Source organism: Manacus vitellinus, unplaced genomic scaffold (genome assembly GCF_001715985.3).
Source record: "Manacus vitellinus isolate BGI_N305 unplaced genomic scaffold, ASM171598v3 scaffold_9_pilon, whole genome shotgun sequence".
Taxonomy (NCBI): domain Eukaryota; kingdom Metazoa; phylum Chordata; class Aves; order Passeriformes; family Pipridae; genus Manacus; species Manacus vitellinus.
The window spans coordinates 15768670-15793039 of record NW_021940917.1 but is presented as its reverse complement, the minus strand read 5'-3'; the positions used below and the strand labels follow the sequence as shown (position 1 = coordinate 15793039).

At 38.0% G+C, this 24370-nt stretch overlaps 1 protein-coding gene across 2 annotated transcripts in view; it reads left to right on the top strand.

The window, feature by feature from the left end:
- GAK (cyclin G associated kinase) overlaps positions 1-24370 on the top strand; it is a 74517-nt gene that overhangs the window by 6452 nt on the left and 43695 nt on the right. The window contains exons 2-11 of one of the 2 annotated variants that reach the window (XM_025896436.2): positions 4302-4363; positions 5754-5813; positions 7585-7699; positions 8138-8280; positions 11362-11487; positions 13376-13465; positions 17525-17660; positions 18264-18376; positions 18994-19105; positions 21294-21417. In XM_025896436.2, the coding sequence (XP_025752221.1) occupies positions 5811-5813; positions 7585-7699; positions 8138-8280; positions 11362-11487; positions 13376-13465; positions 17525-17660; positions 18264-18376; positions 18994-19105; positions 21294-21417 (962 nt within the window). In that variant the 5' untranslated portion in view covers positions 4302-4363; positions 5754-5810. Of the gene's footprint in view, positions 1-4301; positions 4364-5753; positions 5814-7584; positions 7700-8137; positions 8281-11361; positions 11488-13375; positions 13466-17524; positions 17661-18263; positions 18377-18993; positions 19106-21293; positions 21418-24370 lie in introns of those variants that run through there. The other variant, XM_018086021.3, reaches the window with a different exon arrangement.

Here is a 24370-nt window from a genome sequence, read left to right as displayed (position 1 = left end):
ATGAGTGAAAAAAAATGAGTGAAAACACCCCAAATGTAATTACATTCCTTATAGACCTCTAGAAGTTATACTGTTAACTTTCACTTTATCATTTGCCTCATCTGTCCACTATACAGGTGTTTGTTTGTACAGCTGTGTTGAAAGTGCTTTTTATTCCCCCTTTTTTTTCCTCTCCATTTTTGCAAAACATATTGGTCAGAAGGCCTGGAGTAAACTGTTATGGCAGAGGAGAAGTTCTGACAGTAAACTTGTCTCTATTGAGGGTATATTAAAACTGCTTTAAGAGAGCCAGCATCAAACCTGAAGTAAAACTGGATCTAAGAGTGAAGCAGTAGGACTAATTTTGCCTTTTGTGTAAGAGTTGTTTTCACCAATAACAGATGGTTTAAAAAGCAAATCTAAATTAGAAGTACCTTCGCAACTTATTCTGCCTCCCTTGGTATCCCAGAAAATCCATGAATTTAAACTTAGTATCAGCTGTAGTGCTGCAGTAGTAGAGAGCCAAACGTTACATGGAATGAGCAGTGTTGTATGGAACTGAACTGTGTTCAGGTGAAACAGTAAAATGGCAGAATGGGAAACTGCCTCTCAAAACATTACTTTCAAGTGGCATAGCTGTTAAGGATGAGATTGTAGGCACTAGGAGTGGGATTCTCTGTACAGCAGCCGCAGTGAAGTAACAATTAACAACACATGATACCACTGATTTTTCTCCGGAATTCTGCAAAGTTTAGCATTTCAATACTTGAATTTAAGGTATAATCAGTAAAATAAAAATGCATCTTTTAAGATACTTATCTACTCTCAAGCTAGTGCTATTTCAATGACATTTCTCCCTTCAGCTTACTATTCTATTATGTCTGTATAAACTGTGGGATCCTACTGTGCTAGGAGCTCAGGTAACATGTACTACCATTGAAATGGCCTTAAAGAAGACTCTCTTCATTACTTTGCCTTTTCTTACCTATTAAAGTGTAGTAATTGATCTAAGTATTTTGCTAAAACACAAGTTGAGTCTTGCCAGGTTTAAATTTGATCTCAGCGAAATCTTAGTTTGGACATTTTGTATGCCAGTTTCAGTCCAGGGAAAATCAGTTGTGCTTCACTGAAAGTTAATTATCTGCGCTTTAGCCTAGACAGAGCATGTATTAACTTCTGTTGATAACAAGAATTTGTAACTTTTACAAGTTACTTGCTTCACTGCTAGCGTTGCAGTGCAATGTTCACTTGCAATGCTATGCCAGAATTAACATTTATGTTTTGCAGTGAGTATTGAAATTTAACTACCAGTATGTTTTGAAGCAGTCATGAAGCTGAGTATAAAATTTTAGATTCCTAGCTAGCAATGAAGAGGACTAAAATTAGGTTTTTGGTTGGAAATGAGATTAATTTAAATGCAAAAGGATAACTTAATCTTCAGAAGCCCTTCGGAGTTGGTTGTAACATGATGATTCTGTTAAAAACCCAGACTTCTCCATCAAGAAGTGAACTTGAGTTGTTTTCATAAATGTGATTGAGTTTTAGGCATGAATTTCAAGGTTATTTTCTGATTGAGGGAGGAAATTTTGGGGCACCTAGGAATATGTCCAGGGTTTTGGGAGGATTGTATGATGATCAGGACTTTTCACAAAAACTTGAAATACAACTTTTTTGAAGACTACTTTAACATTTTTAGTCAGGTAAATGAATTCCTCCTTTTGCTCCTTCATACTTAGTGTCAACAGGATTCAGCTTAGTATTATTGTGCAACTTGGTCTGTACTGTAAGCATTTCTTACACTGGAGGAAGAGCTTCTAGGAAAGCTTATCACACCAGGTAAAGTAGTTGGAAAGGTAGCAATGTTTCTAGGGGTCTTCTTAAAAGTTTGGATCACTTTGGTTGTTAATTGGATATGCTTGAAAACAGTGGACTGAATTGATTGTGAGTTAATTCTGATTCATAGGTGCTTTCACCTGTATTATTTCCAAGAGGACATTTGATGCATTTGTATGGAGCATGGTTGTGTTTCGGAGTGCATGGATGTAGGTCTGTGGATACTTGTATTTATACAGGTACTAGAAAAGTGTGTGTTTGAGATGCAGAGTAGACTTGCCCTGTTCCAGCCCTTGTGGAATCCTTGACAGTGTATGCAGCTGAACTGAGCTTGCAGAACAACCGTTCTGGGGTTCCTCTGTCACCACTTTGCCCTTGAATGCCTTCCAGAAAACTAACTGTGATGTAATTTTGTGTTAGAAATTTGTGCTGACCTGAAGGCCCTAATTTCGTAAATTGAAGCATATATTTTCAAGGTGCAGCTTGCAGGATTATTAGAATAAAATAACTGAAATATTTATTAAGATGAATGTAAAGACTTCTGTAGGGCCAGCAGTACTTTGTGTAGAAGGTCTGTGGGATCTGTGTAGGATGAAAACACAGAGACAGTAGCTCTGTGGTGCAGTGATTGGTGTACACTGGTGTAGGGGCTTGCAGCTCACTGGGGCAGGAAACTCTGAAACCTGAGGAATGCCTCTGGGTGGCTATAAGGAGCTGGCTGGGGAGACCAGTTGAAACCCAAGGTTTCCCAGCACCTGCCTTCAGTGGAAGGATGACTCACAGATTCTCTTCCTTGTTTCACCACCTCTATTAAATCTATAAAGAGTAGCCAAACTGATCAGAGCTCTCCAGAGCCATGTTTTTCTTGCATATGTTCTCATTCAGAGAGGAGCAAAGTGTCTTCAGGTAATGCTCTGAGATGCTGGTAACTGTGAACTTCATTCTGTTTCCAGCCCCTGTCCCATCCATGCCCAAAATGCTGGTTGGAATTGCTGATGAGAACATTGGGACTAGAGCCTTTCAAAAAAGTTAGGGGAAATTCCTAATGTGGGAAGTGCCAAACCTGATGTTGCAGAATGAATCATGGTAAATGGATAAATGTGGGTAATGTATGGCACCGCTGAACTGCAGCCACAAAAGCAAAGACAGTATCCAGGAACCTGTCATTTGTTTGTTTCACGTTGTGGATGCTAGTAGCAAATTAAGAAGATGTATGGGCAGAACCATTCAGGAGTCCTGGAGAACACTGTGATGCTCAATGGCCATGTAAAATTTTTGTGATTACTTCTTGAAAAGACTCGTATTTGATTAAATTGCACAAAACAAATAACTGTGTTCACTTCAGCCTCATGTTAATATTTCTCATTTACAGAGAAGGTATCGGGTACTAACGTGACTGTACTGATTTGGATTCTGCATCTTTTTGAAAAAGTGCCTTGTCAGCTTATTTCTTCTCTGCGATGGTTCATTATTTAGTTGTCCTGTTCTCTCCCTTTTTGACTGGTGAAATTCTGTAGTTCTGGTATCTTCTGTACTTATTCTCCAAATTGTTCCTAGAGAGAGAACATTGCTTTGTAGTTCAGTGAAAATAGATTTTGTGCTAGAGGAGTAGGAAGGCAAATAATTGAAGTTTGTCACTTTGGCTTTTACTCTATTAAAGATACTCTGCCATGGACAGCATACACCACACTGTTGGTGTAGCCACAAGGATGATGTTCCCAGAAGAAACGGAAATGATACTGTGGAGTCTTAAAAATAGATTAGAATTTTATAAATATGTTCTTTAGATAGTTAGATTAACATGGGTGGCCAATGAGGAAACTTAGCAAACCTGTAACTCCGAGTCTTTTACTCTGCAGAAGTTTGCACAGAGTTCTTGAGCAAAGTGGAAGTGTTTGAGAAAATAGATGCTTTGACAAAAGGAGTTGGAAGGAAAATAATGCTGTATAGAATAACAAATTGCAATTTAGTAACAATATCACCCTCAGTGGAAATGTGTGCTTTAGTGTTTGAAAACGCTTTCTGTTTTTAACATGAAGCCTGAAGCACGGCAATTATCTTAAGAGTGGGAGTTGTATGTTTGAATTTTATCTCCCTTGATTATTGCTGGGTTGTTTTTATAGGAAGCCTAACAGTATAATACCAAGAAGTTTAATTGAAGTCATTGGGTAATAGTGGCTGTGCTGGGTCTTGGTTTTACAAGGACCTTTGAAAAAAAAATTGCTTCCTAGGAAATCTGCATATGCAGACTTAAAAAAATGCAGGAAGCTAGCAAAGGCAATGTGCTATTGGCATATGTAAAAGAAAAGAATGAAATATTTTGAATCTTGGATGTAGGTAACCAGCACTCCTGGCAAGCCACTGAAAATATGTATGCTTGTTACATTTGGAAAAGTATATGAATTCATGTATTAATTCTGTTATACTAAAAAGAATGATGTACCTGAATACTGAAATTAAAACTGACTTAATGTGTCTTCTTCTTGTAGGGGGTTTTGCTTTTGTCTATGAAGCTCAAGATCTTGGAAGTGGCAAAGATTATGCTTTAAAGGTAATATTAATTTCTTTCACTGCAGATTTATAAGGTCTGTGTTTTAGCTTGATGCTCTAGCATGGCAGTTATTGCTTATGTATGCCACTGAACAAGTAATTTTGAAAAATCCAGAATAATTATGATGCTTGTAGCACACTGTTTAGAAGGGTCATTTTTCTTAGGAGGCTGCACTTTATACTTAGATGGCAACACTCAGGAATTCATCTGGTAGGTGCCACTTCATTTAGTCCAGAAATTCATGACCTTGTCCCAGACATTTTATTGCTTGGGTAAAAAGAATATTTTCTAGTTACCTGGAGTGGAGTACAGGAATATTTTTCTCTCCTCAGAAGCAGATTTAGCCTACCTTTGTACATTCAGAGTAAGTCTTCTGAGTGTTAAAAATAGTGCTCCACACTTTGAGTCATTGATTAAACATTCAGCCTAGTACTTTTAAGAGACACTTCTCTGGATTCTTGTTTTCTAAATGCTTATAATAAACAGCTGTAAACAACTGAAATACTGAAGTATTTTGGGAAGGAGAATAAAGTGAAGTCATTTACTTTATCATGTTTTGCTGAAAAGTAAATCATGCCGGTTATGTTCACCACAAAAAAAGCTTAATTTTTGAAGAAGGGGTATTTTGTGGCTGTAGAGAGAGAGTGAAAAGGGTGGTAATATGAGGTGTTGGAGAGGTAAGATGGCATTATACCATCAGTAGTTACTTGTCTGTTTTTTTCTTTTCATACCACATCCTACAATAGCAAAACATGTGACCAAACCCGTATATTATATGTATTCAAAATGTCTTCCAAAAGTAACCCCCTTAAAAAATAACAGATAAAAGCTGAACCATTACTGTACTTCCTCTGTTCTGTGAAACTTGTACTTTTATAGAATGTGCTCAGGCTTATTATAGCCAAATGTTGACTCCAAATCCAAGTGATTTTGATAAAAGTAGTGCTTGACTCTGCTGCTGATTAGTCAATAACCATTGAAAAAGCTGGGCTACGTAATTGGAAGGAGTTTTGTATAGAGTGGGTTGAAGGTTGTTACTGAAGGTTTCAGGCAGAAGATCAATCTTCCCTTGTTAGTCCACAATGCTGTAGCCAGGAGACTTCAGTGTTTTTTTACAATAGAGAACTGTCAAAGTGGTTACTTTTGAGAGTGTCAAAAGTTACAGCTGCTCAATTATCACTAAACCTGAATAGTCCAGGAAAATTGAGTGTTATTTATGGCAGAATGTCAAAATGTACAATAAGCCAGCTTTGTTTACTGCCCAATCATAGTTCCTTAGGTTTTTGATTACAGCTTATCCTTTGTATTCTGTGGAAAAAAAAAAATCCATGCACTGTTATTCTGTAAGTTTTAGTAACACTCTCTTCTCAATTATTCTGTTTTTTGACAGCGACTGTTGTCTAATGAAGAAGAAAAGAACAAAGCCATCATTCAGGAAGTTTGTTTTATGGTATCCTTTTCTCAAACATTGCCTGATATCAGACATTTCTGACCAAAAAAAAAAAAAAAAAAGGAGGAATATACAGATTCTGTTCTTTCCATGCCATACACTGTCCAAGTGGACTGACATTCCAAGGGAGGTTTGACTCGTGGTTTGTTATGAATATGGTACCAACATCCAGCAATGTAGGTTCTTACAAAATTGCTGCAACATAATGTGTGCAGAAAACTTTTGTAGCTATTGTAGACTTTGCACTTTTACTTCTAGCAATTGAAATTCCTACTTGGGCTTTCTTGCAGTCCTGTGAATGTGGTCAAGAGGTCCTTTGACTATTCAGATGATACTTAAATAGAATTCCCTCTCATGCACTGGATTTATTGCTCTTTGCTTTTAGTCTAAATGTCTATTAATTTCTGCTTTGGATGCATCTGGCTTTAATGCTGAATATTAAGGAAGGAATTACAGTAGACTACGTGCATCAGAAACAAGAAGCAGACATTTCTCTGTGTCGTTGCTGTCCATTCTGTTTTCAGTGATGTTAGACAGTAGAGGGTATAATGTCAGAGTGTTTTCAATCCTCAACTTTAGTAAATTCAATGTTTGCTCCCCAGCATCGGTGAGTAGCTGTGGTATGCTGATGTGCTCCCCTCTGAGTATCCAGTTTCATTTTGAATTACCAGGCAAACCCACTGATCTTAATTTAAACTACTCAAACATTTCTTTTTATGATTTCTGGTATGTTTGGCAGAATCTTACCCTAAACACCATTTACTAGAAATATGCCTGCAAGAGCAGACTACCACAGCATATATTTTCTAGCTACTCCGACTTTGTCTTGCCAAGGGTAAAGAACTGAAAGTTTTTTTGGATGTTTTTCACAGCTCAGAGTCATTAAAGTGCATGTACAACACGAGCAAGGATTAATTGCTGCTAACTTTCTGAGATAGAACTGTGAAATGGAAATAATTCCTGCAGCTCTGAATAGAAGGTTGTGAAGAGATGCATAATGTTGGAATTATTCTAATTTGGTGGAACCAACTTACCCCTTTTTAATTGCTTTGTTGCACTTACATCATCTTTGCTTTTTTCTTCATCTTGTAAATAGTGTGTGCTTGTCTCATGGGCATGAGTTTCAGTGTATGACCAGGGTGATACACAGACAGGCATAATTCCACTGTCAGGAACTGAGACTGCTTATATGGTACTTGCCTTTACATAGTTCAAAAACGATGCCTTGAATTTTTGAACTGGAAGTGAAACATGACAACGGTTTTACCATGAAGAACTGTTACTGATGATGGGAGGATTAGTTCCTTGCTCTTTTAGACCTCTGTTTCTTTTGGACTTGACTTTAGGTACTTAAAACTGAAACACAGCATACTTAATACTTGCTTTGGATAGGTGAGGAGACAATAGCCCTTCCTTCTTGATCAGCCATCTAGAGAAGCAGCTGATAAATAGAAAGTTTCTTTGCTACTTCTGTTATGCTTTGCAGTCATCGTCAAAGTCAAAAGGTAGTAGCTAGACCTGTTATGGAGTCCAGTTTCCTCAGAGCCTTAATCACAAGGACTTTATTTTATTTTGACTTTTTGTTACATTAGCTTGTGCGACTTTCTCAGGTTTTTTTACAGCTGAGGCATGGATTTCCAATGTTTTGCTTAGTATGTTAATTGCAGCTGTTATGCTTTCTGTGGCTTTAAGCTAGCATTTCAAGTGAACTGCTGGATGCAATAGTATCAATAAACTTGGCAGTCATCTTCCTTGAACATGCTGCTTCCAGAAAAAACTTTCAGGTCATCCCAACATTGTCCAGTTCTGCTCTGCAGCATCTATAGGAAAAGAAGAATCAGACACGGGGCAGGGAGAGTTTCTTCTGCTTACAGAGCTGTGTAAAGGTAAATTTTATTTCTTTTCCCAGCAGTGCACGTTGCTTCTGACAGCTGTTTTGCACAGGTTTCTTCATAACTTAAAAACTATGAAAGTCTCTTGAAGATAGCATGGTTCAGTGGACCTAGAGTTAAACCTTATCTCTTATAGGATAAAGATCATGTTTTTCTAGACTGCAGTTCAACCTTGTCTTAAATATGAGGTAATTATTAAGTTTTTTGTGTTTGAGACTAGTCAAAGAAAGGAAGAGTAGGAGTAGTTCCTTAAAGCACTATTTCTTTTGTCCCTGCAGTCAGTGTGCATTTGCCATTTTCAGAATATCTATTTAATGCAACTCAAGACAGTAAATCTTTCTTGACAAGTGGAGCATTTGTCTATTTGTGCCAAGCTTTCAGAATTTGCAGTGTTCTCTGTGTGCTTATGTGAATTTCTCTGATCTCCTGCAGGACAGCTGGTGGAATTCCTAAAGAAGGTAGAATCCAAAGGACCTATCTCCTGTGACACAGTTTTGAAGATCTTTTACCAGACCTGCAGAGCAGTGCAGCATATGCATAAGCAGAAGCCTCCTATTATCCACAGAGATTTAAAGGTGTGTTACAATGCTGAATTTTTAAACAGCAAAGAAGGCTGTTGGGCTGGGTCAGTGTAGAGACTCCTGACCCAGCACAGTGGATGCTCTTGAGCATAGTGCTTACATGTATTGCCTTCCCACCACTGCTGAGTGTCAGTGAAGGTCATCACTGAAATACCTGCATCTCTTCAAATATCATTTCCTTGTGCTCGTGGTTAGGACTGCTTTTAATCCATCCAAACAAGCTGACAGAAAAGTATTCTACCCTGGTTTGCTGATAAAATAACTGGTTACAACTTGTGAATTGCAGTTCTGGGATGAGCAGGGGTCTAAGTAGAAGAGGTAAAGCTTTCAAGGAGAAGAATGTTGAATTACCTGTAAAAGATTGCGTTGCCTTTTAGAATGTTATTAAGCTGTTAGTTTTAATAACTAACATAACTAATAAGTAACTTGCACTGCAATTTAGGGCTCGTTTTTTAATTCATATTTTAAAATTTGGTAAGCATAATCCATATTAGATTTTTTTCTTAGTATTTTTGTTCTGTTAGCCTTTCCCAAGATTCTATGGTGCTATGCTCTAGAAAGTGTTGTCCCCTTAGAAGCTTTGGAGATTTGAAAGGACTTCATCTGAGTTGGAATTTTGTATTTTTGAAGATGGGAGTTCACCTTTTCATGTTCCCTATACCTTAGATGAAGAAGCCCTTAATAATCAGTGAGATTCTGTTGTATTACAAATATTTTGTATCAAACTTTTGTAAAAACAAATAAAATAAGAGAAAGAAGATTCTTGCTCCTGAAGCAGTGCCTGAATTTCACACATATGTCTGTTTCCAGCTTGATGTGATTTCAGATGAATATAAAAAAAAAAAATTTGTTCCTTCATAAGTAAGCACATACTCAATCATTTTAGGGAAAGGAAAATGAAACCACTTTTTAGAAATAAGTGTGTGTTAAGTGCTTTTAACACTGTTGAAAGGTTTGCTAGACACTAGTGTAGCCCATTAACAGAAGCATAGGTTTTTTTATGATAGAGCATTTCTTTTTTTTTTTTCCTTTTTTTTTTCCTTGGTACCGTTGAATAGAGTTCTATGTCATGTCATAGACATGTTAACCAAGTCTGGATTGAACTTTCCTGGTGTTACTTTCTAAAATAAAATCTTGTATTCCTCACTGAAATTTCCATACACCAGCCCCTGGCTTGTAGAAAAGGTGCATCTCTTTTCTGGGGAAAAAAAAAAAAGGTAAAAAAGCGACTTGCAAATAAATATGCAATTTCTTACGAAGCCAACTCCATAGAAGTAATTGTAATTCAAGGACTGTTTTTTCTTAAGCAATGTAAGATCCTGGCAGAGATGAAACATGGAAAAAGGCAGGGATTTGGAATTGTTGGTTTCATGTTTATGGGAGCTGTAAAGCAGAGTGATAGTTGTGTGGCAGTAGTATGAGGCTTTACTGCAGTCAGGAGCCAAACAGAGATCATTTAACTGTGCCACCCTTTCTAGAAGGCTGAACTAAGACCAGCAGTGCAGAAACCATAGGTCAAAGTTTTGAGCCAACCTCAAATATGTACTTTTGGGGAGGGGTGTGGTAGGGTGGAGTTCTAACAGATTTTTCTCAATTAGTTTGACTAAAAATATGAACTTCTACAGTGCAGCTTAAAAACAAGTTTACCTTTCTAGTGGTGGCTTTTTCTGTCCTCCTGTGGTTTCCTTCTCATGCTTGTCAGTGTGGTCCATTCTTTGTTCCTGAGATCTTTGGATAAAACTTGCACTTAAAATGCATGTGTTCACCACTGAAAGAGCCTAGCCGGTTGCTGAGCTATAAAAATTCAAAGCTGGTTAGAGGGTGATTTGTAAAATATCAGTGCTTTTGTGATATTTTAATTGTCTGAATTTCATCTTTTCAGGATTTGTCATGCAGTACACAACTAGTCTGCAAAACACAGGTCATAGAGCCTGTTAAAATCTCAATAATCAGCTGGAATGCTTTATATGATTAGCAACCTTTATCAAAGCACAAAATCAAGAACACACCTGCACAGGAGCTTGATCTCTGGTCATACTGTGACCATTTTTATTGTATAAATTTAATTTGGTGTTGAATGCCTACCCTTCTTATTGTACATAGAGGTAAGCAAAGGTTATCCAACAGAGAAGGGAATTCAGATTGCTCATTGGGATTCATAGTCTAACCACATCATTAGCAGTGCTTGTGTCTTCCTGCAGGGCAGTCAAAATTCATTTTATGATGGAAGAAGTTGGAAGGGGCATGTGTTAGGAGAGCTAATAGGATGTTCTGTAAACTGAGGTTTTACGGAAGTTAGTCTGGAGATGAAGTGGCTTCAGAGGGAAAGGGAAGACAAACCTACTTATCTGAAGTGTGGTGTTCTGATATTACAATATGCCTCTTAACTTTTACACCTTTTCCTAACTGTGTGCAGGGATACAAATTTTATTTCTCAGCCCTTTTGTGATTGACTCCACAGTACTTACTTTTAACCTTTCCTTAAGTTTCTTCCCCGTTTCGCTTAAAAATACAGGAAGATGGGAATTTATGAAATAGAAGAAGGCAGGGATGATGATGATGATGATTCAGGCAGCACATGGTCCTCAAATAGCCAGTTTCTGTCTCTGCACAGGGTCATGGCTGCCTCTTTCTGGGTGTTTCCTAGCAGACTGCTTCTGTACTAATACCTTCCTGTTTTGTGTCTGCGGTAGTCCTAACCTCCACTCCACTGCAGTCAAGCTAACAGTGTTCAGTTTGAGGCATGAAAACATTTGGGTTCCAAGACACTGCTTCTACGAGTGCTTCTCTGAAAAACTGGCCTTTTCTTAGGCTCTACGGAAATTATTTTTCTTCCCCTGGGGTTTATTTCTTGCTCTCTTTAATGTTTCCTGCTCATGGTATGTTTGCTTCCTTTTGAAAGTTGGCTACATTGCTATAAAACTACAGTACTGTCTGAAATCTGTGCTCCTGTAAACAACTTTTGATCTAAAGTGAGTAGTTTTTACTTATACAAGTAACCTGATATGTAAAAGCACATGTGTTAGTGTACAGAAAGAAAACATCTTTAATCTATTATCCTATCTCTTTTTGAAGGTGGAAAACTTGCTTATTAGTAACCAAGGGACAATTAAACTTTGTGACTTTGGTAGTGCTACAACTATAGCTTACTATCCTGACTACAACTGGTCTGCACAGAAGAGATCACTGGTTGAAGAAGAGGTGAGATGTTTTAATGTGATTAGTCTTAATATCAGCAGTGTATTAACTGTTACTATTAATCTGATATTGCTTAATGGGACTCCTGAAGATTACTTCAGTTACAGTATTATTTATAAAGTTTTGGTTTTGTATTTGTGTTGCCAGAGTTGAAACACTGCCTACAGTTACAATCATAGCTTGTGTTTTGTAACTACATACACAAGCACTGCTTCAACATGGTTTGTGTCCATTCTGCAGTCTGGTGTGAAGATAAGTCATTAGTACGGCTTTTTTAAATTACATTCCTGACCAGAAGTCAGAAATTGGTTATGCCAGAGTGACTCCTACCTTCCTATCTGTTTTTTTTCAGTTGAGTGATATATAAAGAAGTGGTAAATCTGCTCAGCATAATATGAATAGGGAGTATTGCGGTGCCTCAAGGGTGGCATTTGTTTTTAGTTGAGAGTAATGCTGGTAAATCTAATGTAATACATCAACAGGAGAAATACAGTGACACTTAAAATCCATGTATGCAACTTCTGATATTGTGAGTCTCTGTAAACTCCTCCGTTTTGGAATCTGGCATCCCTGGAGAGCAATCCACTGTTTTCTGGAGAAATTATGAGGTTGTACCACTGTCTAGTATAATCAATGCAATAAGGAGGTAGAAAAGTTCTCTTCAGGGATCCAGAGCTTAACTCGTTGGATGTGTCTGAACTGCCTGTAAGTGAGATGAAAAAATGAGATGTACACACAGCAGCTTGAATTCACTTTTTTGTTTAATTGTTGATTTTCGGTGTTTGCATCATTATACCTTTTTGCCTCATGTAGAATAGTTGTTTTATGTGTTTTGCAGTTTGAAAGGACTCTTGTGACAATATTTGAGTACTGCTGTCTTCATCTGAACTTGTATCCAAGCTGTTGTGACTGTTTCAGGATTCAGTTGATGTCTGTTGCCTTGACAAGTATTTCACAGAATATGCCAAGTTGAAAGGGATCCACAAGGGTTGAGTCCAACTCCTGGCCCTGCACAGGGCCATCCCCGAGAGTCCCACCATGTGCCTGAGAGTATCATCCAAATGCTTCTTGAACTCTGTCAGCCTTGGTGCTGTGACCACTGCCCTGGGGAGCATGTTCAGTGCCCAACCACCCTCTGGGGGAAGAACCTTTTCCTAATAGCCAACCTGAATCTCCCCTGACACACCTTCATGCCATTCTCTTGGGTCCTGTTCCTGGTCACCACAGAGAAGAGATCAGTGCCTGTCCCTCCCCCTCTTCCCCTCCCAAGGAAGTTGTAACTGCAATGAGCTCTCCCCTCAGTCTCCTCTTCTCCAGCTGAACACACCAAGTGCCCTCAGCTGCTCCTCACACGGCTTCCCCTCAAGGCCCTTCACCATCTCACTGCCTTCCTTTGGACCACTCTCTAATGGCTTAATATCTTTTCTATATTGCAGTGCCCCAAACTGCCACAATATTCAAGGTGAGGCTGCCCCAGGTCAGAGCAGAGCAGGACAATCCCCTCCCTCGACTGGCTGGTGATGCTTTGCCTGATGCCCCCAGGACAGGGTTGGCCCTCCTGGCTGCCAGGGCACTGCTGACTCACATTCAACTTGCCATCAACCAGGACCCCCAGGTCCCTTTCTGTGGTGCTGCTTTCCAGCATCTCATTCCCCAGTCTGTACAAACATCCAGGGTTGCTCCATCCCAGGTGCAGAATCCAGCACTTCCCCTCATTGAACTTCATATGGTTGGTGGTTGCCCAGTCCTCTAATTTGCCAAGGTCTTTCTGAAATTAATTTTCCAAGTGGGAATCCAATCTGTTCTACATGGAGAACTGTTTCCTTGGTTGAATGGTGTTGAAGAAGCTTATTATTCAAGATTCTGTTCTAATAAATTCTGTCTTCTGCAGATCACAAGGAATACAACGCCAATGTACAGAACACCAGAGATGATAGACTTGTATTCAAATTTTCCGATTGGTGAAAAACAGGACATTTGGGTAAGAATTTTTTCTCTTGCTGTGTTGTAGCTGCTTATGTCATAGTGGAACTGATTTTGCAGACTTGCCATTAGTTTTTGATTAAGTAAATAAAAGCACCAAAATACATGTTGAAGTAGTATGTTATATCAAAACAAACTTACATAGTATGAATTCTGTATCTAAATATTAAAAGAACAAGATGTAGTATTCAAGGTTTTCTCCCAGATCTAACTTGACTTCCACTGTGAGAGGCAATGATGAACTTCTTTAGCATTCATTAGAACTGTTGCCTAGTTGGAGCTTGCTGCTAGAAACCCATAATAGTTGAGTCCTTAGGTTCAAATTCTTGCCTTTTGTGCTGCGCCGTGCATGTAATCCTGGGACAGCCTATTGGCAAGTTCAAAATGGTTATGTCTAGGTATTGCATTTAGGTAAAATACTGACAGGTAGCAAGAATGAGAACTATGCAGAGGTCATTCATGCTTTGTACAGAAAGTGTGGTAAACTGTTAACATTCACTAAAAAAATCTGTAGCCAGAATTAAAGGTAACTGTTAAATCCTCAGTTGTACCTTTTCCAGTTGCATAACTCTGCAGCACTAAGGTGCTCCCCAGTGAGATTATGCTTAGGGATTTAGTTTATTGGATGTTTTTTATGAAGGTGGGTGTCAAGCTGTTCAGTTGTTACCTGTGTTTGCAGTGTGCCAAAAGACAGACTGAGAAAATGTAATACTGGTGCTTTAGAAATTTTATTTGGGATTTCATAACTGCATTCAGTTTCTTAAATTAGTTACAAGATATTGAGGAAACTCTTATGCAACTTCTACAGCTGTTGGTGATTTTCTTGTGGCATATGAAGAAACACCAAGCAAAATACGTTTTTCTGACCATTTGGTCACTTCACATGCATGAAATACTGGCAATCTGAGCCAGGATTACATCCAGTTAAACAAAAAGCTAGAAACCTATCTAAAAAAAAGCCTCACTGAAAAGGACAATTACAGTTTGTTTTTTTGACTAGAATAATTCTGTATCTGTTAGTATTAACATGTTGTTTGTTTCTTCTTTTTTTTTTTTTTTGGAAGATCTATTCCATTTACCATGCCTTTGTTGGAACATGTTCTGTATTTCTTCTTTATGCTTTGGTTTCAATGAAAATATGCAAAGTATTTGGCAATAGAATATGGCCCTGCCTCAGGAAGCATAAATGATTTGTAGTTTGTGGTTAGGATAAACAAAGAAGTTTTCCAAAGAGAGCAGATAGAGTGAATAATACTCATGATTGCAGTCTATGTGCTTGTCACTGTGTGAGCTTAAAAACATGAAGGAAGTAATGTCTTCCTTAGAACAGCAGCACAGATGAAAGATGGTTACCAACCACATTGACTCCACAATGGAAATGTGATTAGATATTGATTATAAGACAGAGGTTCTTTAGATGTGGCCAACTGCTTTCTCTGTATTTCCTACCTAAGTTTAGAGGTCTTCAGAAAAAAAAAACACTAAATCCAGAGGTTTTCAAAACTAATGTGATTTCCTGAACTGAAATTCAACTGAAGTGACAGGTTTTACGTTTATAACGATTTTTGTTCAATGAAATTATCTTTTGGCTTGAAAGGTGCTTCATACCCACCCACTCTTGAAGATTTCTGAAAAAGCAAAAGAGCTTAAGGAGCAAAATTTCAAAGTTGGGTTCTCATTACTGATATCTAGTAAAAAAGTCTCCTAGTCAGTGTAAGATATCTTGCAGGTTTTAATTCTATGTGAGCTGAACAATCCCTTTAGAATTTATGTAGATTAATTCAACTCAGAAAGTATTTTGGTGTAATACCTGTGTCATCCTGCATCTGTGCTGTAGAACTCTTTAAGTGTGCTGCTTGTTGCCTGAAGCTGGTCAGGGGAGAAATAACAGTATTTTTATTTGTTCCAAACAATCCCACTGCCCACTCTCATCCCCCACTCCCTGAACACTTCCTCAACCCTCCAAAAATCCCACTGTTTTTTGAGGACGGTTTAAATAAGCTACTGATAAAGGCCCAATTTCAGGTCAAAAGTTATTTTTGGTCACTTTGTGGTGCTGCTTTTTTTGCCTTTTAGCATGTGAGTGCTCACACTGACCCAGGCAACTTCTCTACAGGTACTGTGCAGCTTTGGGACAGCATCTTGGGGAAATGGGCCCTTCTGTCAAGTGCATCAGTGCTGAGGCTGTGTGAATGGTGGCTGCCACTGAAGTTGCCTTTTAGCCAAATTGAATGGCAGTTGGTGTTTAAAATATCCAAAATCTATCACAGTTACAATCCTCCGTTACAGATAACGGAGAGGAAATGAAAAACATTCTCTACCAGTTGAAGCAAAGATCAAATCTAAGTGGCCTCTGCATTTCCTGTGTGTAGAAGTAATCAGCACCAGCTGATGGCCTTGGTGCTTTTCTCCCCTGCTGCCTTCTGATGTGCAGGGTGTCTTGGACTACGCAGGGAGTAGTTCAATTTCTCAAGTATGATCTGCCTTACTTCTTTGTAAACAGATGCTTCTTTGGGGTAGTAGATGGTACCTTCTGTATTCCCCTGCTGGATTAATTAGTGTATACTGTGTGATGCCTCAGTGTGTATATGTTAGAGAGCTTTTTTTTTTCAACAAACTGACAAAAATGTGCAAGAATGTATGAAATTAACATATATACTCTATTTCTGGCCCTGGACTGAGAGACTCAGTAAGTGTTTTGGAGTTACTAAGTCTCAAACCTTTGATACTCCAATAACTTCAGATGTTTGAAGCTGTTCTTGGGATAAATTGACAGCCAAGGACAGTTGGGGATGGTGCACACAGAGGATGGGAGAGAGTAAGCAGTTTTCTTAGGTAATGTCTTCACTGGCTTGTTTTATTTGTGGGGGCTACTATAAAAGCCCATGTGCTTAAACAACCTAACTAGGGTCCAGAAGAGACTTTTGAAGAGGAATTTTCCAAACTATTGTGCAAACAGTTGCTTGGAAGTATTGGATGACTTATTATCAAACTTCTATAGGTGAGAATGGAACGTGTTTCTATTACAGTTGTGTAACTCTGCAAGTATATTTAATACCCTAACTTATTTGAAAAGATTTGTATCAGCTTCCATTTGCTTCAGTAAACAGATGCAGTTATCCCAGCTAATCCATAACATCTGCGTCACTCAGAGATGAGAATTCAAAAGTGAATTCTGCCTGTGTAGGTTGTTCCCTTTCCAGGTTGCCCAAGTCTCAATTGGATACATGGAGGAACTTCGAAGTTCCCTGCATGTGATAGTCTTAGTTTTGTGATTTTTTTTTTTTTTTTTTTTTAAGCTTGAATGAACTTGTCTGTTAAATTTTATTTGTTACAAGAGTTGAATACTCATCTCACTGTAGGGAATAAAGGAACTGTCATTTTGGCCTTCCTTTTTTCAAACCTTTACCGAAAGATGCATTTTAGACATGCTGTTGTGTCCCCCTAGTGTCATTTAAACAACTTGCTTGACAATTAATTGCTCACCTAGCTGTTGTATTGCATAACAGCACGTACCTGAGTTAAAAATAAAAAAGACCAAATTCTGTCCCCACAAATTAGATGTGTCTCCTTTCAGCACAGGATGAAGATACGAAATAAAACTTCCAAACCTTTTTGTAAGGACAGTCCTGTTCTTGAACACATTCAGTGTTGCAAGACTACTTATTTTTGTATACTGTGAAATCCATAAAATGGATTTCTTGTAATGGCTTCTAACTGATTTTTTTAAAAAAAGGCAGGAATACTTTTCCCCAGTAGCAAGTGATAGGACAAGAGGAAATGACCTCAAGTTGTGTGAGGAGACCTTTAGATTGAATATTAGGAAAAATTTCTTCACTGGAAGGGTTCTCAGGCATTGGAACAGGCTGTCCAGGGAAGTGGCTGAGTCATTATCCCTTAAGGTATTTAAAAGATGTGTAGATGTGGCACTGAGGGACATGGTTTAGTGGTGGACTGGCAGTGCTGAGTTAATGTTTGAACTTGAGGACCATAAAGGTCTTTTCCAGCTTAAATGACTCCATCATTCTATGCAGTATTTCTGTGTTTATCTTGGTAGGCTCTGGGCTGTGTCCTGTACTTGCTGTGCTTTAGGCAACATCCATTCGAAGATGGAGCTAAACTTCGCATAGTCAATGGGAAATATGTCATCCCACAAAATGACACCCGCTATTCTGTGTTTCATGATCTCATTCGTAAGTTTGCAATGTTATTTAATTTCGTGTCTTTATGGATACATGTTACTATTGGCAGTGTTGTATTACTGATAGTTGAATGTTACTGACATGTGATGGTGAAAAAAGGTGAACTGCAACAAATTCTTGTTTTCTTAATAATTTTAATCCGTTATCAAAAAAATTAGGATGTGAAACTTGCTTTTTTAGTTCTGTTGCCTGTCTTGCTTAGGGTCTGAATTAGTGCATAGGAACAACTAGGATTTTGATTTGATTTCTTTGAACTTGCTTAAAAAATTCTCTTTTCTTTAAATTTCAAAACAGACTACTGGAAACTTTAATTACAGTTCCAAAAAGATATGAAAATCCAACAGTATTAGACACAAAGTTACTTCTGTGGTTTTCATTAACTGATGCTGAAGTGTGTTCTTTGAAATATTATTAATCCTGATGAGTGTTTTGTTTTTCTCGTGGATACCTACTATGAGAATGATATTTAGATATGGATTTAGCAGTTGCTCCATTCTGTTCACTTGTTTGCTTCTTGCACTGTTATACACTGAAGAAATTAATATCAACTGGGAGAAAGGCCTTGAATTTATGTTGTCTGAATTCCTTTTGTAGGCTCCACTTTGAAGGTGAACCCAGATGAGAGACTGTCAATCACTGAACTTGTGAACCAGCTGCAGGAGATTGCAGCAGCTAGGAATGTCAATCCTAAATCCCCCATCACAGAGGTAAAGATGTCTCATAGGAGTATTATTGATTGGGTTTTCTTTCTGTCCTCTCTTCTCCAGTGAATGTGCATTTATTAACAGATTGCAGAGCAGGTCCCCTGTTCCTTAGTTTTTTTAAAAATTCACACTAATTTATTTTGAAATGCAGTTGAATTAATCTGTATCACTTGTAGGATCCTTGAAAATGTGGCTTTTAAAGCACAGAGATGTTAAAGAAAACCAATTGTCATTCTTATTATTAGAACAAAACAGCTTAGTGCATGGCTTGTGGAACTTACTCAGTTAAGTCAAAATAAAACTCACTACTTTTACCCCTTGCTTTTTCTCTTGGTTTATTCTTTAGTTATGCTAGTGCTCTGTTTGACATGCTGTGTTTAATCATAAATAACTTGCACAGATAAATCTAGTATATGGAAGCTCTACCTACACTAACTTGAAACCCACTTGGATGTCTCCTGTCCAGTACATAATTTGCACAGCACTGCAAGTATCTTAACTTCCCTGCTTTCTCCTGAGGTTCAGTTTGCTTGTTCTCACCCAGTAAAAGTAATTTGCAAAGCATAACAAGTTGGCCAAATTATCAGGAAAATACTCACAGTGAGCATTAATCTCCTCAGCTCCTGGAGCAAAATGGAGGCTATGGAAACAATGCTCAGCCTCGGACATCTGTGACCTCTGTTTCACAGAGCTCCAAGCCCGTGGGACAACTCAACAACATGTACAATGCAGGTATGTGCAGAGAGAGGCGTCATCTTAGTGTAAAGACAGGTGTGTATCTTCCATATGGAAAAGAAAAAGTCGTTTGGGGGTTTGGGATATTTTGCTCTGGCACTAGCTATTCGACATTCATATAATTGCTTCTAACCTTGTTTTATTTTTTGCAAAGTTTTGATTGTGTGTTGAAACATTCAGATGTGAATTTCTCAAGTTTGTTGCTGGGCAGGATAAAAATGAGGTTTCCCGTGGAAAATAATTTTAAATGCGTAATTGACCTGTAGAGGCAGGAGTGTTGACATAAGTGAACTAAAACTTGATGAAAGGGTGTATACAAGAAGCAATAATGTTCTAAAGAACAAGAGCTGTAGAGATAATAGTAGTCTTCAGCTTATGACAAACAAGTAAAAGTGGCTTCCTTTAAATCCCAAACTTTTGTGATTCAATGAGGCAATAATAATGGAAAGTGCATTGTGTAAAGAACAGCATATAAGAGGAGTTTGAATTTAAACTGTTATCTTCCGAGTGCTATATTTTAATTGAAAAGTTTTTACCTTTTGGTAAAAGTTACTGAAATCAGTACATATCCTGAGTATGTGCACAACTTTGGATCTTTGGTTTATGAAGGCGAGAGGTGTCTTTGCTTTCCAAGAGGAACTATTTAACATCAGATAGGTTACAGCTTAAAAAGACGGCAGCTGTTCTGTGGCATTTGCTGTAACTGTTTGCTAAAATGGGCTTTGTGTCTAGTGGCTGAGGTAGCCTAATAAATAAATGCAGAAGCAGTTGCAGGGATTTTGCCTATGGACCATAGCAGTTCATTAATGCTAGGGAGTCACTGACCTCACACGTGTGTTTAGTTTAGCCTGCAGAAAGCCTCTATGAAGAAGAAATACTTCCATAAGCATCTGAGATCCATCCATCTCCTTTTCTCTCCTGCCCCAAAAGACTTTTGACCCCCTGTGGTATTTTGAAGTGTATCTGGCAGTGACCATAGTCTAAAGTTATTTAGTTTTGTCACTTCCAAAAGATTCATGTCTGACTGCCTCAAAGGGAAAAAGCAGCAGCCTAAATTCAATTTATTGGCTATCTCATCAGTACTTTCAGAAATAGCTATAGCTGGTACTCCCATGAGCTCAGCTAATTATGGGAGCATTGTGCAGAAGGGACTGCAGGACACCTGAAGTTGTACCATAGGACATCAGTGGTGGGGAGGAGGAGTTGTAGTTCTGTCTGAGATAAAACATAGGTTGGACTAGCAGAACTAAATTAGATCAACCAAAACACATCTCCAAAATGATACAGTTAAAAGCTTACATAGCCATTCTGTAAAAATGGGTATTCCAGAGTACATGCAATTGAAAATACTTAAATAGTAAAGAAACAAACAGTTTGACAGGCTTATTTACATCTAAGTTCTTATTGTTCTTTCTGCACCCATATTAACTATCATATGTAAATATGGAACACTACAATTAATGTAGATGATATCAAGGGAATATTTCATACTGTATTCAAATTTCCTTCTAGTTTGATATTTCTTGATTGATTTTAATAATGCTGAACTGTCAATGAAACAAAATTTATTAATTTTACAGGGGAAATTTTAAATTTGGGTAATATTTATTGTAGTAATGTCATGTGTATGTTAATTTCTGTGGAAGAATCCAGTTTCCAAATGTAATTGTAATCAAAAGTCAGTCTGGTCAGTCTGTTTTATGCAAGAATGGCTGCTGTTTGTTGCATACAGTCATATTAAAAGGGATATTGTGCTGCAATGCTGTGCTATCTGGGATGCTGTGCTTAAAAAGTAACTTAACTATGCCAGCTGCTCTTGAAGCTCTGCATTAAAATGTGTCTATTAGAGATGATTAAGTAGATCTGCTAATAATAAGCTGCACTTTAAGAAACTGATACTCAAAAAAGGCAGCATTTTACCGCGCTGATAATATGAAACATATGCCTTACTTTCAGAATTTTTTAATCTTGTTTTCTCATAAATACAAACAGCAAATTAAACAATGTGTTAAGTACTTCCTGGCTGCATAGGTCATAGTTAAGGAGAACTTTAAAACTGTGAGCCTTACAGCAAGGTGTAGCCTACATGTACATTCACTTCCAGCTTTGCAGGCAATGTACTTTAAGTCATATCCTGGAATGGGCCCCATAATAAAGTACAATTATTTTTATTCAACTACTCTAGGCCTGACCGTTGCGGAATGTGACCAGACTTATGGAGGGTTCTTTGATATTCTGAGGGGTGGAACAGAGCGATTTTTCACTAATATTAAGGATACATCTTCTAAAGTTATCCAGTCTGTGGCCAAGTGAGTAAAAAAAACCAAAAAATAAAAATTTAACAACTGTTCTGCTAAGAGTTCTAAATGAAGACTCAGGAGCTTACTTCAGAAATGATGAATTCAGCATACCTTTCCAAGTTTGAGCTCTAATAGGTGGTAGCCAGCCCCTGAAATTTTATGAATGATATTGATACAAAAGTTACTTTAGCAGTCATATACTAGAATTGAGAATGTTGCAGCAAAAGCCTGTCTGTAAGTACTTCTTGCCTTACTGTATTTTAAATCCTGAAAGCTTGTGAGAGATGAGCAAGTGGGTGCTGGAGCATGGCAGAGAGGTATGGAATTGGACTGTCATGATGCAAAATGAGTGAATTGAATTACTAGAAAGTGCCTTTCTTAATAAGAGAGGAAGAAAAAAAGATGGAATGGTGAAAGGTACAAATCAAGAGAGTGGATCTGAGGGGAAAAAACCTGCAGAGAAATAGTGAATAAGCTCTTCAGTTTAGCTTTCAGGTAGAATCCTGTGCCTTCAAGACGGTGTGAGGGGATCTGTTTGTTTCCTTTACCCTGCATTGCCTGGATGGATGCTCTCCTGTTTAGATGTTTTCAGATTCCTAGTGTGTGATTATTTTTTTTAATCAGGTTTTTCAGCCCCATTTCAAATGTTTCTCTATGATCAATATTAATTGATCTGTATGATTTATATATTTTTCTCATAATAAAATTTGATGCAGTGTTAAAGGGTTTTCTTAGTTCTACAAGGAACAGATAAGTCACTACTGAGTACCATGTCTGAAGTAGAGCCTCATAAGGATTACTGAACCTTGTTCCTCACTGTAGGCTTTGTGCCCCTTTAATTGGGATACTAATTGAGATACTGCTTGTGAAGTCTGTTGCTCGCCATGTGGGTTTTTTCAGTTTCTGTGTGTAACTTGTGTACAGTACTCCTCTAAAGTGTTTATAATATTCAGGTAAGTTAGATCTGTAGATACTGCACTTTCATGGTCACTTCAAGTGCTTTTTTAGCTGTTTGCTCTTACACTTAGCCTGTTTAAACTTCCTATGCATGGTTTAAAAAGGCCAGGTCCTCTTTGTTGTTTTTTTTTTTTTTAAAGGTTGCAAAAGTGGTGGAGCTTTGGTTTGTCCTTAAGCTTTCTACAGAAGCAATTGGGACAACAGCATCAAACTTTTCACCCTGGGGAAACCACGTGGACTCAAGATAGGGAGGTGTACAAGGGCAACAAACTGTTGCATGATGAAACGTAGTTTTGACAAAGTTATAAGCCCTACTTTCCCATGGTTGTATATTAGATCTTACTCTGATACTGTATTTTTATTGTACGCTATGTGCTTCTGAAGTACTCCTGCACTTCAGTGTCTTGTACTCTTCTCTCCACATGACTTTCTGGGTTGTTGGACCTCCATCACTTAGTTATGTTTGAAGAGGTTTCCTCTTCCTGCTCTTGCAAGTGATTTCTTCCTTAAAGGCTACTGAAAGTTTTAATAATTTTTTGATTTTGGTGTTGTGCCATTTTCCCCTTTTCTAGTGGTGGATTAGAACTGTCTAAAATTGTCTTCTTAATATGGAATGGCTTATGCTGTGCCTACACCTTATTTTTATTTATCTTACCTAACATATGTGTGTAGCTTTTTGCTTTGTTTCTTTAGTAAGTGTAGTGTGCAAGGAAGAAAACGGTGGTTGTATATCCAACCACATCTGCAGAGCTCATGTAGCAACTTCTGAAGTATTGGACAGTGAGTGCTTGCTGTCTGGAAAGATTCTGTTTGGTTCTTGTGCTTTTCTCTACAATGGTTTAGATTATGGCGACTGCCCAAAATAAGTCTTACATCTATCTTATTTTTAAAGTTAGTGTGCTACTTGTAAGTTGCTGGTTAGTGTTCTGTTGATGAACAGAACAGCTTAGTGCATGGCTTGTGGAACTTACTAAGTATTAGTCAAAGAAAAATTCACTACTTTTACCCCTTGCTTTTTCTAATTACAGAAAGTCACATGTGGATATTTACTAGAATTGAATATATTGCAAGTGTAATTGTTTGACCTTGTTTTGCTTGGTAGCTCCTAGTGGGTGGGAGTACTGTCATATCCAAATGAAATCCATGTCCAGAGACTTTTCCAGCTAATGAGGGATGCACTTGCAATGTGCTGTGGTGGATTGACAGGGGGTTGTCAGACAGTATTTTATGTTCCATGATTCATCATGAGGAGATCAGTCCCTCACAGATGTTTTGGACTAGGTTGGTTGAATAGGAGGAGTAGGAGGGTTTATGTTGAAGTGATTCTTGAACATCACCTCTGACAGAACATGTGAGACTGTCAGGGTTTTTTTTTTAAGTTCTACACTGTCGTAAAAAGATCTTGATTTTGTGTAAAGCCCTCTATCTTCATACTACATTTCTGGTTTTTTGTGTTGTCTAAGCAAATTTAGTCATTGGGTTGAGGAATGGAGAAAAAAGGTTGAGGGAATGTGCCAACTATGTCATTATGTTAGTGAGAACCAATTACTTCAATACTAATTTTCCAGGTAATATTTAACCAATACTGAAAAAAGAAACTCTCTCCACTTGTAATCTGCCAATTTTCTTTAGCAGGCCTTAGTTCTGTAATTTTCATTCCTTGATAAGCCTGTAGTGTATTTTTAATCCTAACTGTATTTATCAGTTCACTGAAATGGCAAAACGTGAATTAACATGACCAGTACTTAATGTTCTGTAGGACCTAAGGTAGGGTCAGGTCCTTTGGCATTCAACATTTATTCTGCTGCTGGGAGTCCCACGACTGGGCTTGTGCATTCATAGACTATGTTTCAATCCAGCTGAATTGTTAATGCTTTGTTTACATCTACTGTAGGGCATGTCTCTTTCTGTCGTGGTCATTCTCTGCTTTACAAGCTTGTCTTGTGGCTACAGCTGATAGAATCAGTGGTGTGAGAATATCTCTTCTACTATTGCGTGCTTGAGT